General features: G+C 32.6%; 2 protein-coding genes across 2 annotated transcripts; one reads left to right on the plus strand and one right to left on the minus strand.

Moving 5' to 3' along the window:
• Positions 1-9,387: 9,387 nt before the first annotated feature.
• LOC105636844 (uncharacterized) lies at positions 9,388-10,792 on the plus strand. Its single transcript, XM_089716079.1, has 2 exons — positions 9,388-9,721; positions 9,839-10,792. Exon 2 carries the CDS (start codon positions 9,878-9,880, stop codon positions 10,565-10,567), a length of 690 nt encoding a protein of 229 aa, XP_089572205.1. The 5' UTR covers positions 9,388-9,721; positions 9,839-9,877; the 3' UTR covers positions 10,568-10,792.
• Positions 10,793-11,201: 409 nt separating this feature from the next.
• Positions 11,202-26,456, minus strand: LBA1 (RNA helicase). Its single transcript, XM_012219741.4, has 29 exons — positions 25,723-26,456; positions 24,418-24,669; positions 24,164-24,334; positions 23,999-24,049; positions 23,733-23,825; positions 23,480-23,575; positions 23,273-23,323; positions 23,073-23,191; positions 22,690-22,798; positions 20,949-21,071; positions 20,798-20,869; positions 19,845-19,916; positions 19,681-19,747; positions 18,383-18,525; positions 18,240-18,311; positions 18,032-18,160; positions 17,163-17,318; positions 16,542-16,655; positions 16,327-16,425; positions 16,167-16,244; positions 15,523-15,657; positions 14,599-14,673; positions 14,334-14,451; positions 13,746-14,119; positions 13,228-13,290; positions 13,072-13,143; positions 12,453-12,584; positions 12,255-12,374; positions 11,202-12,043 (listed from the first exon to the last, which is right to left on the minus strand). Exons 1-29 carry the CDS (start codon positions 26,248-26,250, stop codon positions 11,915-11,917), a joined length of 3,813 nt encoding a protein of 1,270 aa, XP_012075131.1. The 5' UTR covers positions 26,251-26,456; the 3' UTR covers positions 11,202-11,914.
• Between the last annotated feature and the right edge of the window lie 1,268 nt (positions 26,457-27,724).

The raw sequence follows: 27,724 nt of genomic DNA on the forward strand, positions 1-27,724 counted from the left end.
TTCCAATCAAATTGGCTACTAAAGCCACATTTTTACAAATTTGGCGACTAAAGCCAAAACACTTCCACTTCTTAATCACTTGGCGACTAAAGCCACATTTTCTTAAACTTGGCGACTAGAGCCACTTTTCCAAATCAAATGACATTATTTCCCTCAAAAAGGTGACTAAAGCCAACTTTCAATCAAAACACACACACAACACACTTTTGCATAATTAAAATCCTCATTTCACAATGAGAAAATTGTTTGGTTCTGATTCCTATTCAATGGGATAAGCAGAAAGACTCGACTACTAAAACTCGAGTTGCGAACCAAAAATCTACAAAAATCTTTTTTTTCCCTTTCCCATTCGCACTTCATTCGAATTTATTTCTTTCTTCAATTAGGAGACTTGTGATTGTCCTAGAATCCCCATAAGGGGCTAGAGGCAATCTCCTTTTGATGCCTTGCTTTTCTTTATTTACTTTTGTAAATATTTGCTTTATTTTAATTTTGGAAAAGGTATAGTCATCCTAGAATCCCTTTAAAAGAGGCTAGAGATGACGTTCCCTTTTAATTAGCTTTATTCATTTAAATATTATTTTTTAGTCTTTTATTGGGAGATGTGTGGCCATTCTAGAATCCTCTAAACGAGGCTAGAAATGACACTCCCTTTTATTCTTCATTGCTTTATTTATCGTTTTATTTATTGTTTACTTTAAGTTGCTTTCTTATTATTGCCATGAATTTATCCATCTTTAAATTAGTTTTCATTCGACGAAGCATTAACACTCATGCCAATTAATTGATAGTTTTAAAATAAAAAATCTAGTCCCCAAATCCTCCTCGGTTTTGATGATTAGTGATTTTTATCCATTTAGACCAATATCCAAAGTCAAATTGGTTTTTCCCTCAAAATAAAAAATATAAGTGGCAACTCTTTTTTCAAAGAAAGCAATCAGATTAAATAGTCTTTCGCACCGTAAACCCAACTCAATATAATCATTCTGATTCCCTTTTTAGCAAATTGGACTAGCCGCTCGGATCGGGGCCTCACAATAGTGATTGGGGAGGCTGCCAAGATGATCGATGCTCTACCAATGGCTATGACATTTATTTAGGATCTAATCTCATATCTTGGGTTGCTAAGAAATAGCCTACTGTTGCCCGGTCCTCGACTGAGAGTGAATATAAATCCATTGCAAATGGAGCAGCTAAACTCACATAGATATAGTCTCTCCTTCATGAACATTGTATTCCCTTTCCTTCTCCTCCTATTTTGTGGTGTGACAACATTGGTGCTATTTACCTCAGTGCAAATCTTGTCTTCCATGCCCGCACGAAGCATGTTGAGCTCAACTACCACTTTGTCCGTGAAAAGGTTGCTAATGGTCAATTACACATTCAGTTTATTTCTACCGATGATCAAATAGCTGACATTTTTACCAAGCCTTTGTCTACAGCTTGTTTTGTGTTCCTTCGAAGTAAGCTTCATCTTCAACCTCGCCCGTCAATGGCTTGTGGGAGGGGGGTGTAAACACTTATCTCCATTGTTAGACTTAGCTCTTATCCTTAGCTCTTATCTCTTGTATCTGTTACATGTGATTATTATTATCTTTATTATTAGATTTATTTTGTTGTACCGATTATTATCTTGAAACCACTCATGCTTATATTTATACGGCTAAGCTATAATGAATAGATATTCAATTCATTTCTCTTTAGTATATACCCAATGAATTAAAAGATAAGAAACAATTAGTTTGCATCAATTCTTGGAATAATATTATGTCTTGCTTGTAGTACTATAGGTGCTTTAGACTCTGTTTATTTCTGTAAAATAACTTGCAGGAAAATATTTTCCATAATTTTTCATTATTTGAAACCTTAAAAGAAAATAAGTCAAGGAAAATAAATTGTTGATCAATAGAAAATAAGTTAGCATCTAAGAAAAAGACTTACACTTGTTTACTCGTGAAAATATTTTCATAATCCAAAACTAGTCTTTTTGGTCCACCAAAGACACTCCACCTGTTAAAGAGGTGTAATTATGGGCCCACAGTCTCTTTGGAAGTGTCAAAAATGTGCCTAAGTGTTTTTTTTTATTTGAAAAAATATTTAAAATAATTTATTGATAGGTCCATACCATTTAAAATATATTTTACATGATATTTTTTTGCAACATGATTATTTTAAAATAATCATTAAATGATTTTAACAGTATATTTTTCAAAATTTGTTAAAGCTCATACCATTTAAAATATATATTTTAGCAATATATTTTAAAGTCATTATAATACTTAGATATTGTTGAATTATCTTAACATGATATACACTGTATTGTAAAATAATTTAATTTAAAAAACTAAATCACATTATTCAACTAAATTAATCATCATTATAGTATTTATACTATGAAAATACATTTTAAATAAAAAAATAATTATTAAATTTATCTTTAATATAGATTGCTTATGAATAATATAATAGGTGTAAATGCATTATTTATATGATGGAAAATTAAATTTTTTTTTTAATGTTATATCAAATGTTGAAAAATATTTTTCAAGAATGTTTTATGTAAAGTCAAACGTCGGAAAATAATGTGTTTTTCTGTAAAATATTTTTCTGCAAGTTATTTTTCGAAAACAAACGAAGTCTTAATGCAAGAATTTGGTATGTGCCTTTCTATGTATACAGTGGAATTTGTAAACTTTTTAAATTTATTTAATTACTATGATGGGAGAATTTTATTAATCCATTTAAATAGAAACACTTGTTTGGTTTGACAACCTTTTTTTTTATAGATGATCGTAATAAGTAAATTGGTAACTTTTTATACAGCTACATAGAAATTTGAGAAACAAAACAAGAGATGTTGTCAACTATCAAAATTAAGTGAATCAAGTAAATTATTTCTCGTTCGAGTTATTTTCAGATGTTGGATGGGATAAGAAGTTTCGCTATGAATGAATTGAAGGAAGATGGATGAATAACGGGAGGGAAAAGGACACTTTCTGTCTAAATTATAAATTTGATCTTGTATTATAAATTTGCACTTGTCTAATAAGCTATTGATTAGAGTCATCGTTTAGCATTCAATCCAAATGAAAAAACCCCTTTAACGTATAATTAAATATGGTTTAATCAGGTGAAACTTGAATTTTCTTGAATCATTCTCCAAATTACAGCGTATCAATCCCTCATGTGAAATTTATCATTTAATTATTCACTTAATTAATAATTAATATGCTATACAAAAATAAGAATTTAATTTCAAAATACTAAAATAACATTACAATACACAAATACACTATATATTTTTCCATTTAACTTAAATTTGAAAATTTTGAAATTAAAAAATATATTATAATAACCACAAATTTATTTATAAAATAAATCAATTATAAAAATCAAATATTTTCTAAATTTTGAAAGATTGAAACGAATGATGGCATCAATTAGCAAAATTAGAAAAATTGGCTAGAACTTTAGTATGCAATAATAAAATTATAGGTATTTGGTAAGTTTTTTAATTCATTCAGCTGATAATTGTTTGGTTCCCAACAATTAAATTGTAAGTGCTTGATAAGTTTTTTTAATCAGTGACTGATAGTTGATAGAAGTCTCAATCAGCTGATGTTTCTATAAACTACATTTAGGAGTTTTTTCGTATTAACTGGTATCTGTTTCTTATATATATTATTTTTCCAAATTAATATTTTTTATAATAATTTTTTTATAATTATTTAAAAAATTTTCTTAAATATTATTTTGAAAATTTAATTAATATTTGTATTTATGTAGTACATAAAAATAAAAAATAATATATTCACCTTAAATTAAAGAGATATATATACATTACACATCATAATATATAAAAATAATTACGCATCTGTTGTTTCTATAAACTACATTTAGGAGCTTTTTCGTATTAACTGGTGTCTATTTCTTATATATATTATTTTTCCAAATTAATATTTTTTATAATTATTTAAAAATTTTTCTTAAATATTATGTTGAAAATTTAATTAATATTTGTATTTATGTAGTACATTAAAATAAAAAATAATATATTCACCTTAAATTAAAGAGATATATATACATTACACATCATAATATATAAAAATAATTACCCCTATAATAGTCATTTTATATTTTAACAGCAACTGTAACTAAAATTTTACCAAACACGAACAATAATTAATCATTAGCCATCAGCGACCAGCTATCAGCTGGTATGAACTGTCGAATCAAACGAGCCCATAGTGCTAATGTATTAAAACGTGGATAGATTAATGGCAATATCAGCAACTTCTAATAAAAATAAGATGGAAGCTATAATTGCAATGAAAAAGAATAAATTTAAAGCATCAATTGTAAAAATTAAAAGAAATGGCTAAAATTATAAAAATTAGTAAAAGTTAGACTTTTTTTATCTAGCCTAAAAATTACAATTCACCTTTTTTTTTCTACATTTATTACAAAAAAATTTTAAAAGGTTTTATAGCGTTACCGATATATAATTTGTACATATTGCATAGTAGCATATTTTTCTATAATTAAACAACTCTCAAACTTTTGTATTTACATAAATAATTATATGATTTACCTAACTAGTGTAAAATTAATATTTATTTCTATCCAATATATATTAACCAATACAAAGAAATTTTTCCTTTAAAAATGTATTAAATTATGAGTCTATTCGATAATGTTAGTTGATTTAACAGCGGTTTGTTGTTTTACCAGAGTTTATGTCATACCTTGTCTCTAACTATCAGAGGAATTGTCCACTTTGAATCAAGCTAATTTCACTTCATCCTGGATTGACAAGATCCGCATGATTTTGTCCCACAAATGAAATGGAGAACTTTCCGAGAGGTTACTCATCCTAGGATTTTCCTTAAGCGAGCATGCTTAACACTAGAGTTCTTCCAACTCTCTAGGTCATTCCACAAAAAGGCGTCTTTGATAATTAGTTTCCTTTGTTTCAATATGATTCAATTCACTCTCATGTCCCTCATTCCAATACCTAGATAGCTTGTCGTCGTATAAGCTAGCTAGGAGTTTTGCTCTATCCGTTCTCATCAAACTGCTTTACTAGGTTGGGATGTCATTGACCCATCAGCTTTCGCCTGGTTCGTCCTCAAACCATGCATCTACTAGGAACAGTTCGACTTTAATACCAATTTTCATGCCCTGACTCAAACAACCAAAGGGATTGTCTACTTTGGGTCAAGTCAATTCCACCCATCCTGGATTGACAAGATCCGCTTGGTTTTGTCCCGCAAGTGAAATGGGGAACTTTCTAAGAGGTCACTCATTCTAAGATTTTGCTTAAACGAGCACGCTTAATCCTGGAATTCTTCTAACTCTCCGGCGATTCCACCAAAAGGCATCTTTGATGATTAGTTTTCCGTATTTCAATATATGATTCAGTTCATTCTTGTGTCCTGCATTCCACTATCCTAGCTAGCTTGCCATCCTAAAATGAAGCCAAGAACTTTGCTCAACCTGTCCTCATTGGATTGCTTTCTCCAGTCGGAATGTCACAGTTTAGTTGTTTGAATAGCTAGTAGGTGCTTGAATAGCTAGTAGGTGCTTGAATAGCTAGTAGGTGCTTGAATAGTTTTTCATAAAATGTTAAAATATAAACATTATAGGGGACTAACATTTTGTAATACACTACATCAATCTCTAAAAGATAGTTCAACCGTTATATTACCGAACACTATAAAAAATAACATTTCACATATGACGGATCAAAACACTGTAAGTTACTTAAAAAGTTGTTGTAATTCAACTTCTTAAATATATATTTATAAGCTGAACCAAGCCATCAGCTTTTTAAAGCTGCGGTTGTTGGTCAATTTGGATTGGTTCAGATCCCCAGGTAGTTCATGGATACTCCTACTTATGATGCTAATATGGCATGTAGTCTTTCTTCCGGTAAACACAACTCTCTCCATCCACTTATATATGTTGTTTAAGGTTTCTATACTGTAATTAAAGAAATAACTAAATCACCTAAATTGGAACAAGAATAATTTTATTCTTTATCTCTCTAAAATGCCATATATCTCTCCTAATTACTCTGATAAGAGAGAGATGAGGTGATAAATTGCATTTTAGGAAACTGTAGACTAATCATTGTGTTTAGTTGAAATAACAGTAAAATTAGAATTAATTAATTAATTTTCAAAATGAAAAATAATTTTGGACAAAATAAATTCTATAAAACGGCATATAAAAATGGAGAGAAACAGTATCATCATCTTAGAGAGATTTGTTTTCCTGCTAATTGCATGTGAACATCTATTGGCGATTCATTTATCTTTCTGCTACTTTTTTTTTTTTTTTTTTTTTGAGAAAACGTTTTGCTACTATTTACATGTATTTATAATTAGTTATTATAGTTACTAAAATGTGGTGATAGAATTAATATAACCCGATTTTTGTATATCACATTTGTTCATTTTCTGATTTTAAGGATCTTGTTAACCTTTGACAGCTTGTGAAACTTATAAAATGAAAAGAGGTGTTTAATTGATGGTTGCTTTTATACTTTTGCTCTCCTTTGATACATAAAAAAAAAAAAAAAAAAAAAAAAAAAAAAAAAAAAGCAATAGCCTAGTAAAGAATAATAATTTTGGTATAAAGCACTATCAAGAAGCTGTTAGAATAGATTTTTTCTTTACTATGAGTATCCTCGTGCTCTTTGAGTATGATATTAATTTAATTTCAAGATTCATAGTTGTTCCTATTTATTAGTATTTTTTCATATATCAAACTCTTGACATTGCAGAAGTTATTTATTAAATTCAAACGTGTCTTACTCATTGTATTACTCTTTATAAATTCGAGGAAATGGAATTTGAATCATGTAATTTAACTATTTAATAAATTTGTGAAATTTCTTTATTTGATTAAGGAAAAATATGCCACAATCTATGTAATTGATAAATTGCTTTAATTCCACCATTTGCAAAAAGAGAGAAAGATCCCATGGAGGGGTAGAAGCGGGGTGGGTACCTGCGAATTTTGAACTACCCGTAACCGTATCAGTTTAAAATTTTACTATCCGTATCCGTTCTAAACCCATTTAAATATCCATTTAAATACCCATATCTGAACGAACTTAAAATTTTACTATCCGTATTGTCCAAAATTTATTTAAAGTACTTCTTAAACGGATAAGGTATCCATCCATTTTAAACTATCCAAATTCAAACTTATTTGAAATGCATTTTTTATTAATAAATGGGTAGAGTATCCACGCGTACCCATGGCCAAAACCGTTTATTATAATAGATAATCAGTAGCGGGTACCCAAAGTCTAATACACATATCCTACATGTATCCGTTACGGGTAGTAACTTCATATTTATCTAGAATCCATTTATAACTATCTGTACCCTCATTGAATGGATCGGAGCAGAGCGAGTACCCTAAAATACCCATCTCTCTTCCATCTCTAATCCCACCTCAAAAATGAAATTTCTCAATTTACTGTTCCTTCCATTCCATTTTGTTTGCTTGTTATTCTTTTTTGGAATGTCTGAAAATATTTATAATGTTTCTAAATTTATATATTTAAATAATTATTTTTTCATAATAACTTTTATAATTGTTCATTAAATGAATTATTTTCATTAATATCTTAATGAGTTAAGAGTAAAAAAAAAGTAAAATACTTTTTGTAACTAAATTCTCAGTATGCTACTTTGTTAAACCATGCAAATAAAATGAGATGGATAGAGTATTTTTTATTAGTAATGGAATGTTAGCCACGGATTTTATTTTAAAACACTCTTCAAATTTATTGATTTGTATTTTTCAATTAAATAATAGAATGAGACTAGATTTCATATTATATGAAATGTTATGGATATTATGTACTGTCAATCTAAAAGAACTTGAAATTTCTTTATAAATGAATTTCTTAAAAAAAAAAAAATTACACACCATCACCTACCAAACTCACCTACTCATGGATTTAACCATGAAATCTCAAATTTTGATCTGAACCTAAATTTGTAATGTCTAAAATAAATTTTCTACCCGAAGTAGGTTTCTTCTTCTCATATTAAACTGAACTCTTTTTTAAATATATACTCCACTTACGAAAATTGTAATTTGTGAAGTTTGCGTAGCTCTAACAAAAAATATCAACATTTTTGTATAAAAAGCATCAAATTCTATTCCTTGTCTTTCCAAGGACAAAGAGAATCAATGCCCAAAGCAATTAATGTTGTCAAAAACATTTTTTATTTGACTGTGAAATTGAAAACCAATGGTAAATTATTTTCTAGTGTTTGAACTATATTGAAAATTATTTTGGTTAAATTTTTTAAGATTAAAATTAATACTTCATCCGTGCTATAATCTGTGTCTTACTTTGACTTGTACATAGATTAAAAAAATTAGTTAAAATAGTTAAACTATAATTTTTTTTCTTATTTTTTCCTAATATATCCTTACGTTAATGTTCATTAAAATTAAATGATCCATATTAAATTATTCTTGAAATTAGTCAACTACTTAATATAAGCCAATTAAATAAGTTTTTATTGTAAGATTAAAGATTGATACGTTAATTTTGCTAATATCAAAATTAATTAACGACTCTATAGTAATTTAACTATTATATTTCTTAAAAAAAACATATTAAATAAGGATAAGAGAGTAAACTTTTAAATATTCTTTATTTATAAAAAAGGAAACAACACAATAATTTAGGATGGACGAAAAAACAAAAATAGACAAAAATTGTGAGACCGAGTAATTAACAATTATTTCCTCGTCCTAAATGTTTTCTCCTATTGATGTTTACACAAAATTTAAAAAATAAGTTAATTATTGTACTATATCATATAAAATATCTCTATATTTTCCAAAATTGTCTTCCTCAAAAATAAAATGGTTAAGTAAATATTCTTTTAAGTCAATTGGACAAATAGTTTGAGACATCTAAAAATAAGAATATAGATAAGTATTTTGACACAAAGAGAGCAATAATTAAGGAAAACCAAATAATCACTTTTTTTTTTTTACTTTGCTTTTACTATCTCTGTTCTATAATACTTGTCACATTTTAGAAAATAATTTATGTCAAAATACTTGTCATATATATTTGTGATTTTAAAGAGTGATAAATTTTTTTTTTTATATGTTTACCCTTTGTATACAACTCAATAATTATTATTTCAATTTAATAATTTTTTAGATAATTCACATTAAATTAAAGATAATATAATCAATTTACTCAATATTTATTATAATTTAGATAAATTTAATAATTTTCTGAAGGAATGTGAAATTTCGAATATCACAAGTGATATGGAATAAAGGCACTACTCTCTCCGCGTCATTTTATTTGCATGATTTGATAAAATATACATATTAAAAATCTAGTCAATAAAAATTATTTTAATCATATTTAGAAATCTTTCAAATGTTTTATACATTCAAAAAAAATAACAATCAAACAAAATGAAAATGCAGAGTAGCTAATTATATTTCTATATAAAGCAAAAGAAGCAAATGCGTAATGCTGAAAGTCCAAAAACGTTGACTATGGGGATAAGAGAAATCGAAATTGCCGGCCAAACGTTGACAATACACGAACTCGACGATCTCTGCGACACTATTACCGGCCGCCCATTCACCGGCTCATGGCTTTGGGACTCGGCGTTGGTCCTCTCTCAGTGGCTCGTCACTTCTCAGCTAGATTTCAAAGGTAAGTCCGTACTCGAGCTTGGCGCCGGCACCGGTCTTCCCGGCTTGACGGCTGCTCGTCTTGGTGCTAGCCTGGTTGTCCTAACTGACATTGCTCCATTACAAAATGAAAATGCAGAGTAGCTAATTATATTTCTATATAAAGCAAAAGAAGCAAATGCGTAATGCTGAAAGTCCAAAAACGTTGACTATGGGGATAAGAGAAATCGAAATTGCAGGCCAAACGTTGACAATACACGAACTCGACGATCTCTGCGACACTATTACCGGCCGCCCATTCACCGGCTCATGGCTTTGGGACTCGGCGTTGGTCCTCTCTCAGTGGCTCGTCACTTCTCAGCTAGATTTCAAAGGTAAGTCCGTACTCGAGCTTGGCGCCGGCACCGGTCTTCCCGGCTTGACGGCTGCTCGTCTTGGTGCTAGCCTGGTTGTCCTAACTGACATTGCTCCATTACTTCCCGGCTTGTTAAAGAATGTTGAGGTGAACGTGTTGGCGAACCGAGTCATGGTGAGGGAGCTAGCGTGGGGATCGGAGGAGTTACTGAGTCAAATATCAGAGTTGGGCGAGTTCGACGTCATTTTGATGAGCGACTTATTTTTCGATCCGGAAGAAATGAGCAATTTGGGAAATACATTGAAGAGAGTGAGTGGGGGAAGGAGTAAAGTATGGGCGGCGAGTGAAGTGAGAACTTGGACCGGTGAGTGTCTAAACCAGTTGGTGAGTCAAGGTTTTGGAGTAGTAGAGTTTCCGAGTCAACTCGGTGGTGGTGAACAGGATGTTTTTGCAGTGTACCACCTCATCCCACCGACCGGGGAGAGTTGCCAAGTGGATGACATAATGATTTAAGTTAACATAAAAAAGAAAAATGTGGGCTCCCAGTCCCACCCACCAAGTTTTTAAGCATAGTATCTGATTCTGAAGTGTTTCTTTCTGACAATCAAATCGTTTTATTCCACTCCAAAAATATGTTTTTTCCTTTCTAATGGCATTAAAAATAAACACTAAAAAATGTCAGGCACACTTGTAAATATGTATTCCCTCCCCTTCAAAGATACTTTGTCATATTTTTAATTTCAAAAAAAATAATAAATTTCTTTTTTTTTTTATATATTTACCCTTACTATGTTCAATAATTATTATTTCAATTTATTAATTTTTTAAAAAATTTGATATTAAATTAAAAATAATATAATCTATTTATTTAATAATTTATTATAATTTAAACAAATTTAATAATTTTTGTAAGAGAGGTAGTAAATCAAATTTAATATTTCATAAATGGTAATATTTCGATTCAAATAGAGAATTAATATTTTTTGTAATCCAAAAAATAAGTCATAATGGAAAATGTGTGTATTGTACACTGATAGAATTTACCTGAGTTATTCCAGGGACAGAATCAATGTCCTGAGAATTTTGGTGGCATTTAGCAAACGACAAATCCAACAATAAAATAGTAGAAAGCTGCAACCACCATCCATCTCTTATCACCGTAATTTGTATATATACTCAAACAAGTTTCTCAATGGTACAAATCCTTTCACGTCAGTCCCAATAAGACAATAGGGACATAGTAAGTAGATATTTAAAACAAAGCCAAATTCTGACAGGAAAACCAATTTTCACACTTACATACACCAATTCCATTTTACCTCTAAAAGTATCAATTCCCTAACAAATCGTCATCATCTAGCCAATTATAACAGAGTATAGTTACATGTCAGGAGGAGCTGAAAGGGTTAGGTGATATTCCCTCGTCATTCTGTACACATTTCCTGTTCTGCTTGCCTGTAACTAAAGGGGTTCCCCCATAACAAAATAGAAATATAAGCCCCCCACTATCTTCAAGTCTGAACCCTTTCGACAAAACCATGCCATGTAACGCTCTCCGTTGGGAAAAACTTTACCTTGTCAAAAAACATTTAGGCAGGCGATTGGGGTTATGCTTTCCTTTCTCAGCCTTGGATGTACAGCCTGCGTCTGCTCATGGGACCCCATAGCATAGCCACTGCCGACTTGTCAATTCTTTATTCTTAGCATCCCATCCAAGGGTCATCCTCTGATTATCAAACTGACCTGAAAAAGACGGCAAAGTTTTTTCTGCACTTTCTGCAGATAAATTTGGGCACACATGACAGCACAAACCAAGATGCTGAATGCAAAGTTTATAACCCATCACACTTCCATGGACCTTCAACCATTGTAGTGAATTTTCTGGTTTTGGGAGCCTTGACCTTGCAGAGGCTGCTGTGGAGACTGCAAATTTAGTGGCTGTGTGTTGTAGTGAGCAAAGGGCTGAGAGTAGAGAGAATTCATCAAGCCCTGCATACAAGTTGAAATAGGGTTTAAAAACAGGATAGGAAGGATCAATTGCCAAATTAATTGAAAAGGAGCAAAATTAAAAAAATTCAGAAGAACATTTGGCTGTGTACAAAGTGTACCCAAGGCCAAACTGCCATATATTTTGCTATTTAAATGATTTTGGCTGTTCCGGTACTTTTCAATCGGGCAGCATTAATGGCATAATAAAAACCTGGGACTGAAGCGGGTTTGGGTTGGCTATGCCAAAGTGGCTCTGTGATGATTCATCTTGTGAAGGATCATTGAAGCCAATCTGAGTAAATAGACCCTGCGATCCATGAGCCATGTAGTCCTGCATAAGAGTAGCAAATCAGGACAGATAAACAGCAGTAAAGATGTAGCAAATAACATGGTGTCTTCACTAACAAACCTGAGACATGAAATCATTTCCAGAACCAAAACGAGAAAACCCAGCTTGAGAATTTTGATTCATGAAGTTGCCCGGGAACCCACCCTGTGCTCCTTGCGTAACGTAATCAACAGCATAACCACTTTGTGATGCCTGCGAGGCAGATGGCAACATGTTCAAAAGAAGATATAGGAAGCCTCTATCCAATGGAAACATCAAAGTCCAATTATTATGGCAAATGAATTGTCCCGTCCGTGCAATTTATCCAATTACAGTAAAGCCCTTTAATTTTCCTGATTTGCTACTACCAATAAATGCCTAAGATGATATAATCAAATCTATTGTCTACTCACACTGACCCTATGAATTAATCATATGGTAAAATGAACATAGGTTTCATGTAACAACAATAATTCAAAATATAGACGAAAGACTAAAGAGAACATATTCCTCCAAATATCTCCAACCCAACAAAATAAAAACAAACAGATAAACCATATACTAATGTATTAAACAGGATGAAGATGTGATGTTTTTTTTCTTTTTCTTTTTTTTTTTTTTTTTTTTTTTTTGGGTGGGGTAGGAGATAAATGATATAATTCTACCAAAGGCCATCAAAAAAGCCCCGAGGGTTTTTTACCTGAGTGGAGAACTCAGCAACATTATAAGGAACTTGTGATCCCTGGCTTTTGAAGTCATCACCCAGGAAGTCCTGATTGATCACCAATAAAATAAAGTTCAGAACACAATAGCATCTGCAGAACCAGTGATTTGCACATTAAGATAAGGGACATACCTGAGACATGCCCCCCATAGAAAATCCATCACGAAATGTTTGGCTCGGCCCTTGAACTGGCATCTATATGTACAGACAGGAGAATATTAGAAAGCATTAGAATCCTGCAAATAGTAAATATCTAAAAAAAAAAAAAGGGAAAAAGAAACAAAACAAGACTAAAGGTCAGGTTAAAGAATATCAAGGCTCTTTCATTTGTCGGTTTGGTTATCTATCTCGCCCTAGACTAATCAGAATAGATGACATGTAAATTTGTTAATATACAGATGCAAATCCTTAATTAATTAATCTTTGTAAACATGTGACACCCAAGTCCAAAAAAAAAAAAAAAAAAACTTAAAAGTAGCTGAAATGGGCAAAAATAATTCAGCCAACGCTGGCCAAACAGCAAGCATGGGACAATTTTAATTACAAAAAGATGGAATCTCCATTTACTTTTAAATCTATTCAATAATAACTACCAGCAGGAATGACTGCAAATAAACAGAATTAATGAACATGCAAAAAACATGACATACATTATTAACATATCCAGGCTGAGATAGTGGACCGCCCACAGATGGCTGGCTATTTGGATTCTCAAGGGCGGGAAAGTTGAAAGTAGATCCCATATTTCCAATAGTTTGTTGCGTACTTTGCTGATGGGGAAGATGACTTCCAATAGGAGCACCAGCACTCCCACGCCCAGCCCCAAAACCTCGACTTCCTGGTGCAGGGACATGAGGAACAGCTCCAACAGGCCTGTGCACAGCTCCCCGAGTTGGAATAGCATAAGGTTGGGAAGGCGGACCACCATGAAATGGAGGAATGGGAACCCGAGGCATTGGGAAGCCAGTAGGATGAACACCAGGCTTATGGGTACCATTTGGTGGCCCAGGTGGCATATATGAACCTGTAATTAATACAGTGAATCTGGTTAATATGCTGGTAAAAGTCAACAAAACATCAATGCTGAAGATGAACATATAAATGGAAATGTGTCCTTAAGCCATATGCTACAATTGTAAGCATACAATGTATTCCTGGGACTAAATTATACTACAGAAATGCCATTAGGACAAGTGAATTCTGGCATGTATTAGCAAAATAGACTAATTATAGCATACCCCTGCCACGAGAGCTTCTTCTATCAGCATTTGGACTAGATGAGGCAACAGAACCAAAATTGTCATTAGACACAATTCCAGGTCCACCACCAAAGAAGAGCCTCCTATCATTATAGATCTGTACCAATGTATTGGCAATCAAATCAGTTTATGCTGAAGCATGTTAAAATAAAAACCAGAAAAAGAAAACAAAATAATAGTAAAATGGACAAATTAATAAGAATATCATAGGTCACAGCTGCAGCTGTCTCCTTAGACTCCATACCTTCTTGGGCTTTTGAAACTGAACCATACTCTGCTTCAAGTTATTTAGAGGTCCTTCCACCAAGCACTCATGTTCCTGATGAAGCATTTTACAAAAAAAAAAGGACAACAGTTATTTTCTAATAAGCAAAGGGCAGCATGTACCAGTAACTAACAATTGATAAACTGAAAAAGGTTCAGTATGATTCTTCATAGTTATCCTCTTATTGCTTGAACAATCTTCGTACTCAGAAATCTCAATCTAATTTCTAGTAGTATGAAGATTTCAGAGTCAAGGGAATCTTAAAATTAATTTTGCTCCCTTGGAAAAGCATAAAGTCATAACAACATTTAGATTTTAGTTTACTATATATAGGATTCTTGCACATTAATGGCAAGGTTTTACAAATTAATGCATTAGCCTCATCATTTAATAAATTTAAAGAAAACACCCAGATTTTTTTTATCAACTTCACCACCACCCCCTTAGCAATATTAGTGCCTTCCACCAAGCAATGCAAATTTTGAATTATTTTCACTGATAATCAATTAACTTGTGACATCATTTTAGAATTATCATCTAATTTCAATTACTCAGATAAAAATATTCAACCATAATTTGTATTTGAATAGGGCTGTAATTACCTAAATTGTTTTAAATACTTTATGTATTGTCTGAATAAATAAAAAAACATATAATGGCCTAAGTTCCATTATATACTTTGATTAGAATAATATTACTTAACTATCATGTCCAAGACCCAATTGAATTACTATCAAAATTTAACAATATATATATAGAAGCATAAACTAAACTGAGCAGTTTATCACATACAAGTTAAAGCTTAACGATTGTAATCTGATGGCAAATTAACTTAAAATGGATGAATGATGCCAGAAAATTGTCTTAAAAAAAGCCCAACCACAACAGATAATATATGCAAACCTTGTAGTGTGTCAATAAACTATTCCACAAAGGTTGTTTGCTGAGAACTTTAGGGTTTCCCAGGATGACAATCCCATATCTAGCACGTGTTAGAGCAACATTCAGCCTACGAGGATCATTAAGAAATCCAATACCCTGAAAAGGAGGAGCCAACAGTCAAGCACCAATGTTCTTCATATTACCATTAGAGATCCTTGAACACACATTAAATGACTAAAGCATAACAAGATAGCCTCCAAATTTCTATGCCTCCTATAAGTTTACATGTTAAAATTCAATAGAATCGGAAATGAGTAATACTAATAGAACTTGACATTTCCATAGATAAAATTACTATAATAAAATGAATGTTTTATTTTATAACAAAATAAAATTTGATAATTCTAATAGAATATTAAATTGGAAATTCTGGCAAAGAAAATAAAATCCTTGATATGACAAGAATAAAATAGAGCAACGACCATTTTTTTTAAGAGCTGGAATGAAAAAACACAGGCATCCAGTTGATCTTAAACATTATACTAGTTCTAAAAGCTGAATCATAACTTTTAATTCTCTGTTTTATCATTTAGGAAACAATAATAATAATAATAACAAGACAAAATATGCTCATTTAGGAAACAATGAGTAGGTGTCAAACAAACCTGATGTTCATTACTCCTAACACAAGACAAAATAATATAATCTTTTTCCCTTCCTTGAAATGAATCAACACTTGCAACCTGTAGCAAACATAAACCATAAAGCACTTGCAACCAAAGACAAAACAGAATCTACAGCCAAAGAATCAAAACCATTGCGAACCTCAATTTCTTTGTACAGTTGTTGTCTGAGAGCTCCATTTCTAGACATATAGTTAACTATATATGCTCTCTGACCCTCATATGGTGTTATTACCCCAATCTGTTAAATATTTGATTTGATCAAAAAAAAAAAAAAAAAAAAAAGAAAAAGAAAAAACACAGTTCGTAGAACAGAACTATACAATGAAAGAAGTTGAGGAAGGAGGATAAAGAAACCTGATTAGGGACCACACCACTCCTCAAGAAAGTGGTTACAATTTTTTCAACATTGGCTGCCTCAGTACGGTTTAGATAGGACGTTCCACTAGCACTTATTTCCTCTTGTCCCATCTAAAGAACAGCCATCTAGTTACAAAACATAGCTTCGAAAATATAAGAAAGCAAGAGCTCAACTGGTAGTACAACAAAAGCAATTACAGGTACATTCTTTTAAGCTTCTATCTGGAAATAAAATGTCAGAATAATTACTTCCAAACAATATTTGGCTAGAAAATCAAAACTTATCCTTGAATTTGTTGGGAGCTCCATTGAGCCTGAGCGATACATAAAAGGGTATGCCTCACCCCCTAAGTCCCCTAAACCAAGCAAAATAATAATCCTCCCCATCTATAAGAAACTTGTTGGCTAGGAATTTGGTTCAATTTCTGTTTCAAGCATCAAGAATTACAGCACTTGAACTAATAACATAATTAGTAGGTTCAAGGAACAAAATTGAATTTCTATGCATTGGAGAGAAAGTAAACAAGTTTAATGCATCTAAGCATTCAAAATGATCAGTTTTTCATTCCTAAAGTTTAGATATCTGCAACATAACATAGAGGGCAGACAGCTACAAACCTGAACATAAAAGAACATGGGACGATTAGGTACAGGCCAAGGAAAATCAATGCCCGATGATTGCCTCTCATTAACCGTCACTCCATTTTGCAGGGTACCTTCATAAAAGCTGTTGGATGGAAATTCTGAGAGAGATGGATGCATACGGTATTGAACCTGATATTTGAGCAAAAGATAACAGAACAGATTAGTGTTGCAGCATTCTTCAACAAACAATTTTAAGAAATACAAAGTTGAAGACAAAAAATAAAAAAATAAAAATTTCCTATCCTTGCCACTTTTAATAGAGAAACAATTGACACCATGGTTTATATGCTCACATATCTATAACAATGAGAATTAGTCACAACCATGATATCGGGTGTTAGCAAACATAGTTTTATTATCAATATTAGCATCCGCATCAGATTAAAATTACCAAAACACCTATTCATGGTTTAAAAAAAGTGGTCTCCAATTGTTAACTTTGCAATTTACCAATGACTACTTCTTGTTTAAAAAAAGTGGGCTCCAATGATGTTCACTTTGCACTCTAATAACATAACTTTAAGATATGCATTGTCCAATGACATGTGAAGAGTAGTTCCCAACAATGTTAACTTTGGATCATAACCGTACATCCAACGATCTAAGAATAGTTTTTTTTGTACTAAAGTTATTACCAGCATCTAAATTAAATTATTACATGTAACAATCATACATATAAATCAGATATATTTTCTCCACAAGTACACTAGAAACCAGTAATCCACTATGAATACCTCGGGATAGTTCACATCCATAAAGAAAAAACAACAATACAAACACACTAACAGGTGCGATTGTGAATAGAGACTAATCTAAGAGCATATAAATAACTGGTGCATTACCTGCAGCCTTATTGGTTTCACACCCAGCAAAACAAGACGTTCAAAAAGAGACTGAGCTAGCCCAGCACGAGCTGCTTTCTTGCACATAATGACTGGACCGAGCTGACAATGGTCACCAACAAGGACAACCTAATAGAGAACTTTGCATTAGAAGAAAGATCATGTGTAGGAAATTCATGCTTACATGTTCATGTTTGATCTCAAGTACCTGCTTTGCCCCAAGAACTAAAGGAATAAGACACTCCGGTTCTGTTGCTTGAGTAGACTCATCAATAAGCACCTGAAGAGTAAAGGATGTAAGCCTCGGCACACTCAGTAATAGTCAAAGGTTCACCAAAAATGCATTTCAACCTGGCGGAACCTAAAATTTGCAAGTCGAGGATCTCCAGCACCAACACAAGTACAACAAATGACATCAGCACTTTGAGAAATCTCCCTCTCTGTTGCACGCTTAAGTGCTTTGTATTTCTTCTCATCACTGCTGGACAGTTCTCCTGTTCATATAGAAAGAGGTGATCAGTGGAAAGAAAAAAAGAAAAGAGATATCAATTAGAACAAGCTCAGAAATCCACTTTAAAGCTTTTATTGAAAATTGCATTTCCAGCCAATAAAGTGCAATCCAAAACACAAATGGCAACAGAAATCTTAACATTTTCAGAAAATAAGAAGTCTCTACAGCATTTCTACTCTATTCTAGAAGCAGGTTAAATTTTGTACTCAAAAGTTTTTCATATAATTAGTGATAAGTCAGAAAAGCCTAACATAAAACCAATAAGGAAACAAGCCAAACAATCTTACATAAAGTCAATCATAAATCAAGTGCCACGGCCAAAAAAAGATTCCTAAATTAAACAAATCCACCCCATCTATCTATCTATATAAATGTATAAAAACTCAAGCAAGTTTGCTTACGTGGCATAATATTGAGAAACTTAGTTGCTGATATGGCATTTTTTATTTCTTAAATTTTTTGTTATCGTTTTATTTATTATTTAATTATCTAATTAGAAGAAATTAAAATAAAACTCTTCATTTTCATTTTCCAATAATTAATAACCATATAATAAATTTATTGTATCAATCAAAAAAAACTCTTTGGTTTTCTGCAATAATTAAAAATTCAAACAATAAAATCATTGTATTAATAATAGAATTCTTTAGTTTTTTTTCCATAATTAATAACCATAAAATAAATTATTTTAAAAAATAATTATTGAAAAAATATTAATTAATTTATTACATCATATTAATTTATTTACATTTTTTCAATCAAAATTAACTCATTATTAAGTATTATATATTTTCTTAGTTTTCTTTATTCATTTCTATCATCTTTTATGAATATTTTCAATTTATCAAGAAATAATTGTATAGTTTTCTTTATTCATTTCTATCATCTTTTATGAATATTTGTAATTTTACCAAGAAATAATTGTACTATTAAGCAAATTGATGTAGTTGTTTATAGATCAAATATAATAAATAATCAATAAAATAAATTTCCAAATAACTTTAAATATAAAAATGATACAGCTCTAAATTATAGCAAATAAGATATATGCAAAAAACCTGCACAAAATGCAGGTGTATGTCTAGTTAGTAATGTGAAACCCAAGATCATAGCCAAACAAAATCAGAGAACAGCAGACCTTGTTCATCTTTCAATTGTTGCAACTTGTGAAGTTCGCTCTTTTCAGAAGTGTCAAGATGTCTAACCTGCCAAAACAAATATGAAGCAGTGGAACTATGACAGGAACAACAAAAATGAGGGCAAAAGAACATGATATAGTAAGATGCCAACAAATCAACAAACCTGATAATGAAGGGTTAGATGCTCAACAGGGGAACTTACAGCTTCCCTTGATTTTGCACATAGTCGAACAACCTTCATTGCAGAAAAATACATATCAGAAAGCAGATGCAATGCATTCTTTATTAATTAATCACAAAGTCTGAAATTATACCATGATTAATTTGATTGTCTAAAAGGCTCCTAGTATGTATTATCTTAAACTTGGTATTTCACTAATAAAGCAAAATTGGGAAAAAAAGATCCAAATGACTAATAAACAGGAGCATAGTTAGTCACCTACTGTAAACATAAAGCGAAAATGATGCTTTAGAAGTTGTCAATTATATAAACAAATGCAAGAAATTCACCTTCATCAAGGGGACAAGAACAAACCCTAATATACAAACAAAACATTGGTATTTCCAGAGATTATGACATGTAAAAGATCAGGCCAAGCAATTTTGACAATTGTGAGAAGACAAATACTTAGAAGAAGAAAAAAAAAGCAGCAACCAAGGAATGAAATTAACTCCACATTAATTAGCGAGCAACCACATTAAGAAAGAATTCTTGGCCGGACACAAAAGAACAATGCAACACTTCAAGAACCATAATGTTTCTGTGTTTCCTAAGCCAAGTAGGCATGCGTTTCCACTTTCACCTTTAAGTGGGCATTTGGTCGGTAAGATTCAATTCGATACAAGCCAAATCAAACCAGTGCAAACCAAATAAACCAAATTTTTGTTCAAGAAAATCCAAAAAACCAATCTACCAGTTCGGTTTTCAATTTGTCTTATTTTTTGATTTTTATAGGTTCATTTTTAAGATTTTCTAGAAACCAAACCGAACTTAATAAGTTTCAGTTTCTTCAATTAAAACTGAATCTAAACTGAATTTTTAAAACCAAACTGAACCATCACTGAACCAGATGGTTCAGATCAGTTGATTTTACCAATTATTGTCCATAGCCCCACCTTTAAGCCAGTGGCACTGATCTTCTCAGCCAGTTGGTCAACAGCTACATTACTTGGAGCACATACCAAAACCTGGTGCAACAATGTAGGTAAATAAGGAAGTGATCACATATTAAAAATTAAATTACATAAAGCATTTTAGAGAATATACCTGTCCTTGACCCTGTTTGGCCATGTGATAAACAATGGCAGCAGAGGTGACAGTTTTTCCAGTGCCAGGAGGACCCTGAATCAAACTTATAGGTCTCTGAAGAACACTCTTTACAGCAAAAACCTATCAGGGGAGAAAGGTATGGGTTACTAATGGTGGTGCGCTATTTGAAAATGGGATTTCATTTCAAATTTGAACCATAAAAAGATGATTGTAACATGTTCCACAAAAAATTAAATTTCATAACCAAATGCAAAAAAAAATGAGATGCAAAATTCACCCATGGATTGGAAATGCTCTAAGGGATTTCAAAGGCATTGATCTTTTACATCATGGGAAGACTATCATTAGTTAGCATATCAATAATTAATGGCAAAAAGAGTTTCAGATTTCTTGACAACAATGAGGGCAGCATAAGTTTAAAACATTTACATACACATTCAGTTGATATGTGGGAATGGGTCATTTTCCTTGGCCAGCCGCCATGCAGGAAGGGAAATTTAGAAGTACAATATATGAACAGTTCCCAAAAAGCTTCAACACTGTAATTCTTATACCGATCCACATAGGGGTCTATAATTCGATCGGTATGGAATGGAATGACCCTCGTTCCAATCATTCCCAAATATTTTGGAATTTAAATTTCATTCCATTCCATTCCAAACATTCTTTTGGAATTTAAAATGTCACTCCATACCATTTTATGAAAATTCAGTGTGGAATTCCGTAATTCCAAATTTTTCGACCGTAAACATAAATCTAATCTATTATAATATATTTAAGATATAAATTTTTAAATTTAATAAGAATAAACAATATATTTATTTACAATCAAATATAAGTACAAAAAAATAATTAAATTGTAATAAAACAACAAATTAATATTTCATATGATTGAAAATTTAAGTTCATTGATGAGGAATGAAGACATACTTTCACGACGACTTCCCATTTAATTAGTAATAAAGTAGCAACAAATACAAAAAATAAAAAATTGGTACGACCATGAAATAGATACCATAAACCCAAAAACAATAAATTAAAAAGAGAAATAAAAGCAAAAAACAAACCAAAAGAACAATTTGTTATAAAAGATTTAGAAGTGTTAAAGTGATCACTAAAAGGAAAAATTTTCTTGTCAAGCATAACAGAAAAGCATAATACTTTTCGTGATCACTTGACAAGAATCAAAGAAGATCGATAAGAAACATGTAAATTGTGAATCTGTGAAGCTGACTCTTTTTTTTATTTTAACTTTTGGATTTTCAAGCCTGTATCAATTATTAATTAAAATATTTTGTTAAATTACATCGTTTTACAATGGGATAGGAGTTTTTTTAATATTAAATTTTAATAATATTTTACTCAAGTTTAATATTTTATTACTAAAATATATAATTAAAAACTAAAGAATATAATGATGGAAGTTCGGTATATGGATTGGAATATGGAAAATTTTCTATTATGTTTCCACTCCACATTCCATATACCTATATTTTAAAAAATATATTCCATTTTCAATTCCATATTCCAAAATTCCATTCCAAATTGAAATTTGATTTGGAATTTTCGTTTTGTATTTGTATATCCCAAACCAATTTACACCCCTATTCTACGGCATTCAAGAATCTAACTATTTATGCATGATCAAGCCCATGAAATGTAAGATTTTTAATAAACAGCATCTCCCAAAACAGAATGAGACACCAAAGCACAATCAAGGGAAGTGAAAATCACATACTTGGGATGCATTCAGCTCCGGAAGACCAGGTGCACCAAAACGGCGTGGGAGTGTATTACGAACATTTTGACTCTCAACCTCATGTCCCAGCAAATGATGGTATATGTATCTGCATAGAAAGCAGCAGTTTTAAAAAATCGGAAACTATATGGTCCAATAATAACATAAAAGACTCCATATGAACTCTGACACCAATAAGGGATAAGAGCCAACAAATACAATGAGAGCAAAAGATTAGCCTGCTGGAAAAGCATATGGAGAGGCTGAGCTCGTAGAGGCCACCTAATTGGGTTTTGTCTGCCCCAACATGACATAGCAAAATGCTTGCCAATAATTGAAGCGTATAAAAATAGGTGCAAGCAAAACTGAAACAGCCAACCTACCCACTAACACTTGTTTCATCCACTGCAAAAGTTTTCATTGCCCCTTGCATCCTATCAAAGCTCGTACTCTTCCATACAAAATCGACACTGAAACCATGGTTTATATCAACAGGAACTCCCTGTATAGAACTCTAACGGTTAGCTCTTGGTCAAAGTCACTGAAAGCCAGAAGATAGAAATAAGTGTGTCAGAATAACTACCTGACTAGCACGAAGCTCAAGTGCTACCTCCTCCTGTGCAGTTAGCTTGATCTGAAATCACAGAAAAGAAACTTTAGCATTGGCAATACGGTACCCTGTGAAGATAAGGAATAAACTACAAAACACTAACTGTCAATCACAAAATATGAAGTGTTTAATTCAAAGAGAGAAAAGCATATAATATTCAGATATGAAGCGAGGTCATACCACATGCCCAACTGACTGCCATGCTGGATGAGCAGCATCTCCAGAATACCGTAGTCGCAGCTCATCCCCAGGTACAAGACGCAACTCATTGTCCTCCTAGAATTTCAGGAAAGTCAACTCAGTTATCATGAAACAAGGGATATTAAAACAAAACATGTGACTAACAAAACCTAAACAGTCAAAAGAAAATAGCAAAAGTGCTAAACCCAACAACAAAACTTAGGATAGATTAACAGAAGCAAGAGTAAAGCACCTTCGGAAACACAAAATACGCAATTCGCTTCTTGTTAAGACCAATGTCCCATCGAATAGTTACATTGTCCTTGCTTTGAGACTCTTTCATCATCTACAAGAAATTACAATGTTGGAGCACAAGGTTTGAAGACAAAGCAACACCAAAATGCATGTTCTAGTATGCAGAATCAGAATAAATCCAAAAAAAATTGAAAAGTGCTGCAAAGAAAAAACCCCAAAACACAAGTAACAAAGACAAAAGAGCTGCAAAGTTATGATTCATACTTTATCATAATCAGCCTCAAGCTTAATTAGCGGAGCAAACACATTTTGATACTGCAAGGAAAGAAATAATCATCATCTTATTAGGAACTAGCAGAAATCAACTATTATGTGTTCTAGCCTATTGATTTTAATATAAATGTACTGAATTTGACAATACAAAGGCACCTGATATGCATCTTCGTACTTCAATGCCACTGGCTGAGGCTCATCGTCAACACCAGGCTTCTCAAGATCTTCAAGGGTAGCATCAGGATTTGTTTTCCAAAGTTCTTCTACTTTATTTATTTGCTGAGCACTAATTTGACGTGCCCTCAGCTGCTCCTGCTCTGAAGGTATCTGCAAAGTACAAGTTTACAACAGATTAAAAAGGTTTCTTTGAAACTTTAGATTATTAATTACAAAGAAATGCCTCCACCAACCTTAACAAGCCACTGTAGAAAGCACCTGTCATCAATGAGGGGGCACCACTGGCTTAAATCCCAGTTCATGTCCTTCAATGCATTGACGTTCAAGCAAGGTTCCCGGCAAAGAAGAACAACAACACTTTCAGTCTTGGCTGATATAAATCCAAGAAGGAAAACATTTCTACATCCACAGTTGTAACATTCAAGTATCGTCTCGCCCAGGGGGCTGTCTTTGTGGAGGCAGACTTCCTTGTGTTTTGCACGAACCTACAAAAAGATCCAACCAAACAAACTAAACTCCAAACAGCAATAAATTAGGTAAACCTAATTAAGCTAGAAAGCTGATAAAAAAAAAGTGCAACCTGGTATATATATATATATATTTAATAAAGAAAATAGCTAACCCTTCATAAATACAATCATTTTAAGACACATTCAGAAACTGGCAAAAATATATTTTCATATGGAAGTGCAAAATTAAAATGATGACAGAGCATGAAATGAAATATATCAGCAAGCTGTAATTACGCCACAGCCGTTTCATTAGGATAGAAGGCTGAGGTACCAATAACAATGACTTTATGAACCAACATGCAAAACATTGTCAACGCAGAATACATGCTTCAATATTAGCTTGACTTCACTTTAATCTTCATACATACCAGCAAAAAAAAAAAAATCAATGCCATCATTAACAGAAAGTCTTAATAGTTGCACAATCTATCAGCCCACATCCCAAGCACAAAAGTTTCAAGCAAACTTTCCTATGTTTCTACTGTAAGCAATATCAAATACAGTACCTCTCAAGAAAGTAAACCCGAGGAAACTTCAAAATTTGCATTCCCCAATTTTATGCATTTCCACCCCACATAATATACAATCAATTTCAATTATAAAGTAGAAAATATGGAGCCCCCCAGTACTGATTTCAAAATTGTTCGACAGACTTGCTGGTTATGGAAATTCAAAATGAATTTATCCTAATTCACTGAAGTCTAAACATTAACTGAATTTGGCTAAATTAAAGTTATTTAACTCCTAGATATCAAATTTGCACTTAACACATATTCATGCCATGCCTTGTATTCCTTGCAATACTTCAACAATAATTTCGACCAAACCACTCCAATTATAATTATATACATTCTATAAAATCCATAAAAAATAATCAAACTACTTCCTCACTCCCCCCCCCCAAAAAAAAAAAAAAAAAAAAAAAAAAAAAAAAAAAAAAAAAAAAAAGAAACCACTTATTCTTATATCTACAGCAGAATAAAAATCCCCATATACCACAACAAACGTAGAGTAAGAAATGCTTACCAGGTGATTGACAATATGCGAGCCAGATGTGTTCCCTCTAGAATTACAAAACCACTTTCTGCATGACGGAACATTGCACCTCACAACGCACGCTGGGTTTGAAACACCGCAATACCTACAAGCATGTTCCGTAAAGTCTCCTTTCCCGAACTCATATCCATCCTCGTCCCCAGTCTCCTCGAAATTCAACCCTCCCATACTGGCTACTATCCCATCAACAGCCTGAGTATTATTCCCACCCCCGCCGCGTGCGGCTTTTGATGACACCGGGGAGGCTGCGGGAGAATCAGAATGATGATCAGAGGAGGACGCAGCGGCGCGGTGGTCGGAAGTGGCGGGGTCCACAGCGGAAGAGGAGGAGGTGGCGGCAAGCGAATCGGAAGGAGTGGGCCAGGCCACTGGAGAGCGGAATTCGGGATAATCGAAGTCAGATTCGCCTTGAGTGTTGAATTCGAGGAAGGTGTAGGCGTCAGTTCCCGTGTCCGGCTGCGACGCCGTTTCGTAAAGGTTGCTCTGCTCTGAATCCATGAAGATTGTAAGGAGATACAGCTTTTTGGTGGTGTTAATTTGTTTGGCGAATTGCAGGATTAGAGGGGTTTTGAGATTGGAAGAGAAAGAGAAACAGAAGGGGTTAGGGTTAGGGTTAGGGTTTGGTGAGCGAAACGAATAAAGGTGAAGAGAGAAAGGTTGAGAAAGGGAAAGTCTTCAATGTGTAATGTCGCGGAGGAGAAGAAAGTGATGAAACGCGCTGCACGCGCGATCATGATTTGGTGAACGTGGGGTATCATAGGTCCCTTGGTTGATAGATGTCACGTGAGACAGACAGTTTTGCAAGATGAATAGGCACGTGAGTATACGGAGTACCTCTTTTCCATTATTCTCTATTTATATAATCTACAAAATAACGCACAATTTATGTTGTGAATTGCGAGTAATGTATAATTTGCATAAAAATCAAATTTTTTTACAAATTTATCATTCTGACCTTGTACCAAAAAAAAAAACAAAAGTCTAGCCCAAAAAAAGAGTTAAATATTTGATTTAGATTAAATGTAATTAAAAATTTTAAATATTTAAGTTAGATCAAATATACAAATAATAAAATAGTTTTCACCCTTATTCCGTTAATTTAATATATACTATGTAGACCTGTTTGCTTCCGGTTTCTCTCTATTATGAGATAGAGCGGTTTTGCCAAAACTTTATTTGAATGGAAATTCATGGAGTGTCTCGCATTCATCTTCTGAATTGGTAGAAAATCCAACATGCTCAAGACGATGGAGGTTCGGGAATTTGCAACATGAGAGCAATGGCTCTTTTAGGCAAGTTGGTTTGGCATCTTAGTAGAGATGGTAACTCTCTTTGGGCTAAAACTATTATTAATAAGTATTATCATGATCATTTTTCTTAAAGTTGTCAGCATTCTCACATTGAATCTCATATCTAACGAGAAATTAATAATGGATTGCAAGTGGTTCGAAAGTAGGTTATCAAGGATATTAGAAGTGGAGTTGATACTAGTTTTTGGACTGATTATTGGTTATCTGGTGGTCTATTGATTGATTATGCTTGCTCACCTACAGATGATGCCATAAAGTCTCTCAATGTTCATCATTATCTGAACAGTTCTACGGGTTGGCATTGGGATCTTTTAGAGGATAAGTTATCAGTGTCGATGTTGAATAGCTTGTCTCCTTGGTTTCTTTGTATGGATGTTAATCAATTGGATGATATAGTGGTTCCTTTACTGTGAAGCATGCATATAACCCATTAGTTAATCATAGGCCTTCTTCTGGATCCAAGTTATGGAAGATGTTTTGAAAACTTCCTGTGCCTCAAAGGATGAGACTTTTCCTTTGGCAAGTTGCTCATGAGAAAATTTTGTGTAATATTGAATGATGCAAAAGGGATTTTATTCAGAATGCATCTTTTAGTGCTTGTGGTTCGCACTATGAAACAATTTTAAATGTTCTCCGTGACCGTCTCTAACGAAATGATTTGA

The sequence above is a fragment of the Jatropha curcas genome, chromosome 11 (genome assembly GCF_041381405.1).
Source record: "Jatropha curcas cultivar XTBG-Jc1 chromosome 11, XTBG_Jcur_1.0, whole genome shotgun sequence".
NCBI classification, from domain to species: domain Eukaryota; kingdom Viridiplantae; phylum Streptophyta; class Magnoliopsida; order Malpighiales; family Euphorbiaceae; genus Jatropha; species Jatropha curcas.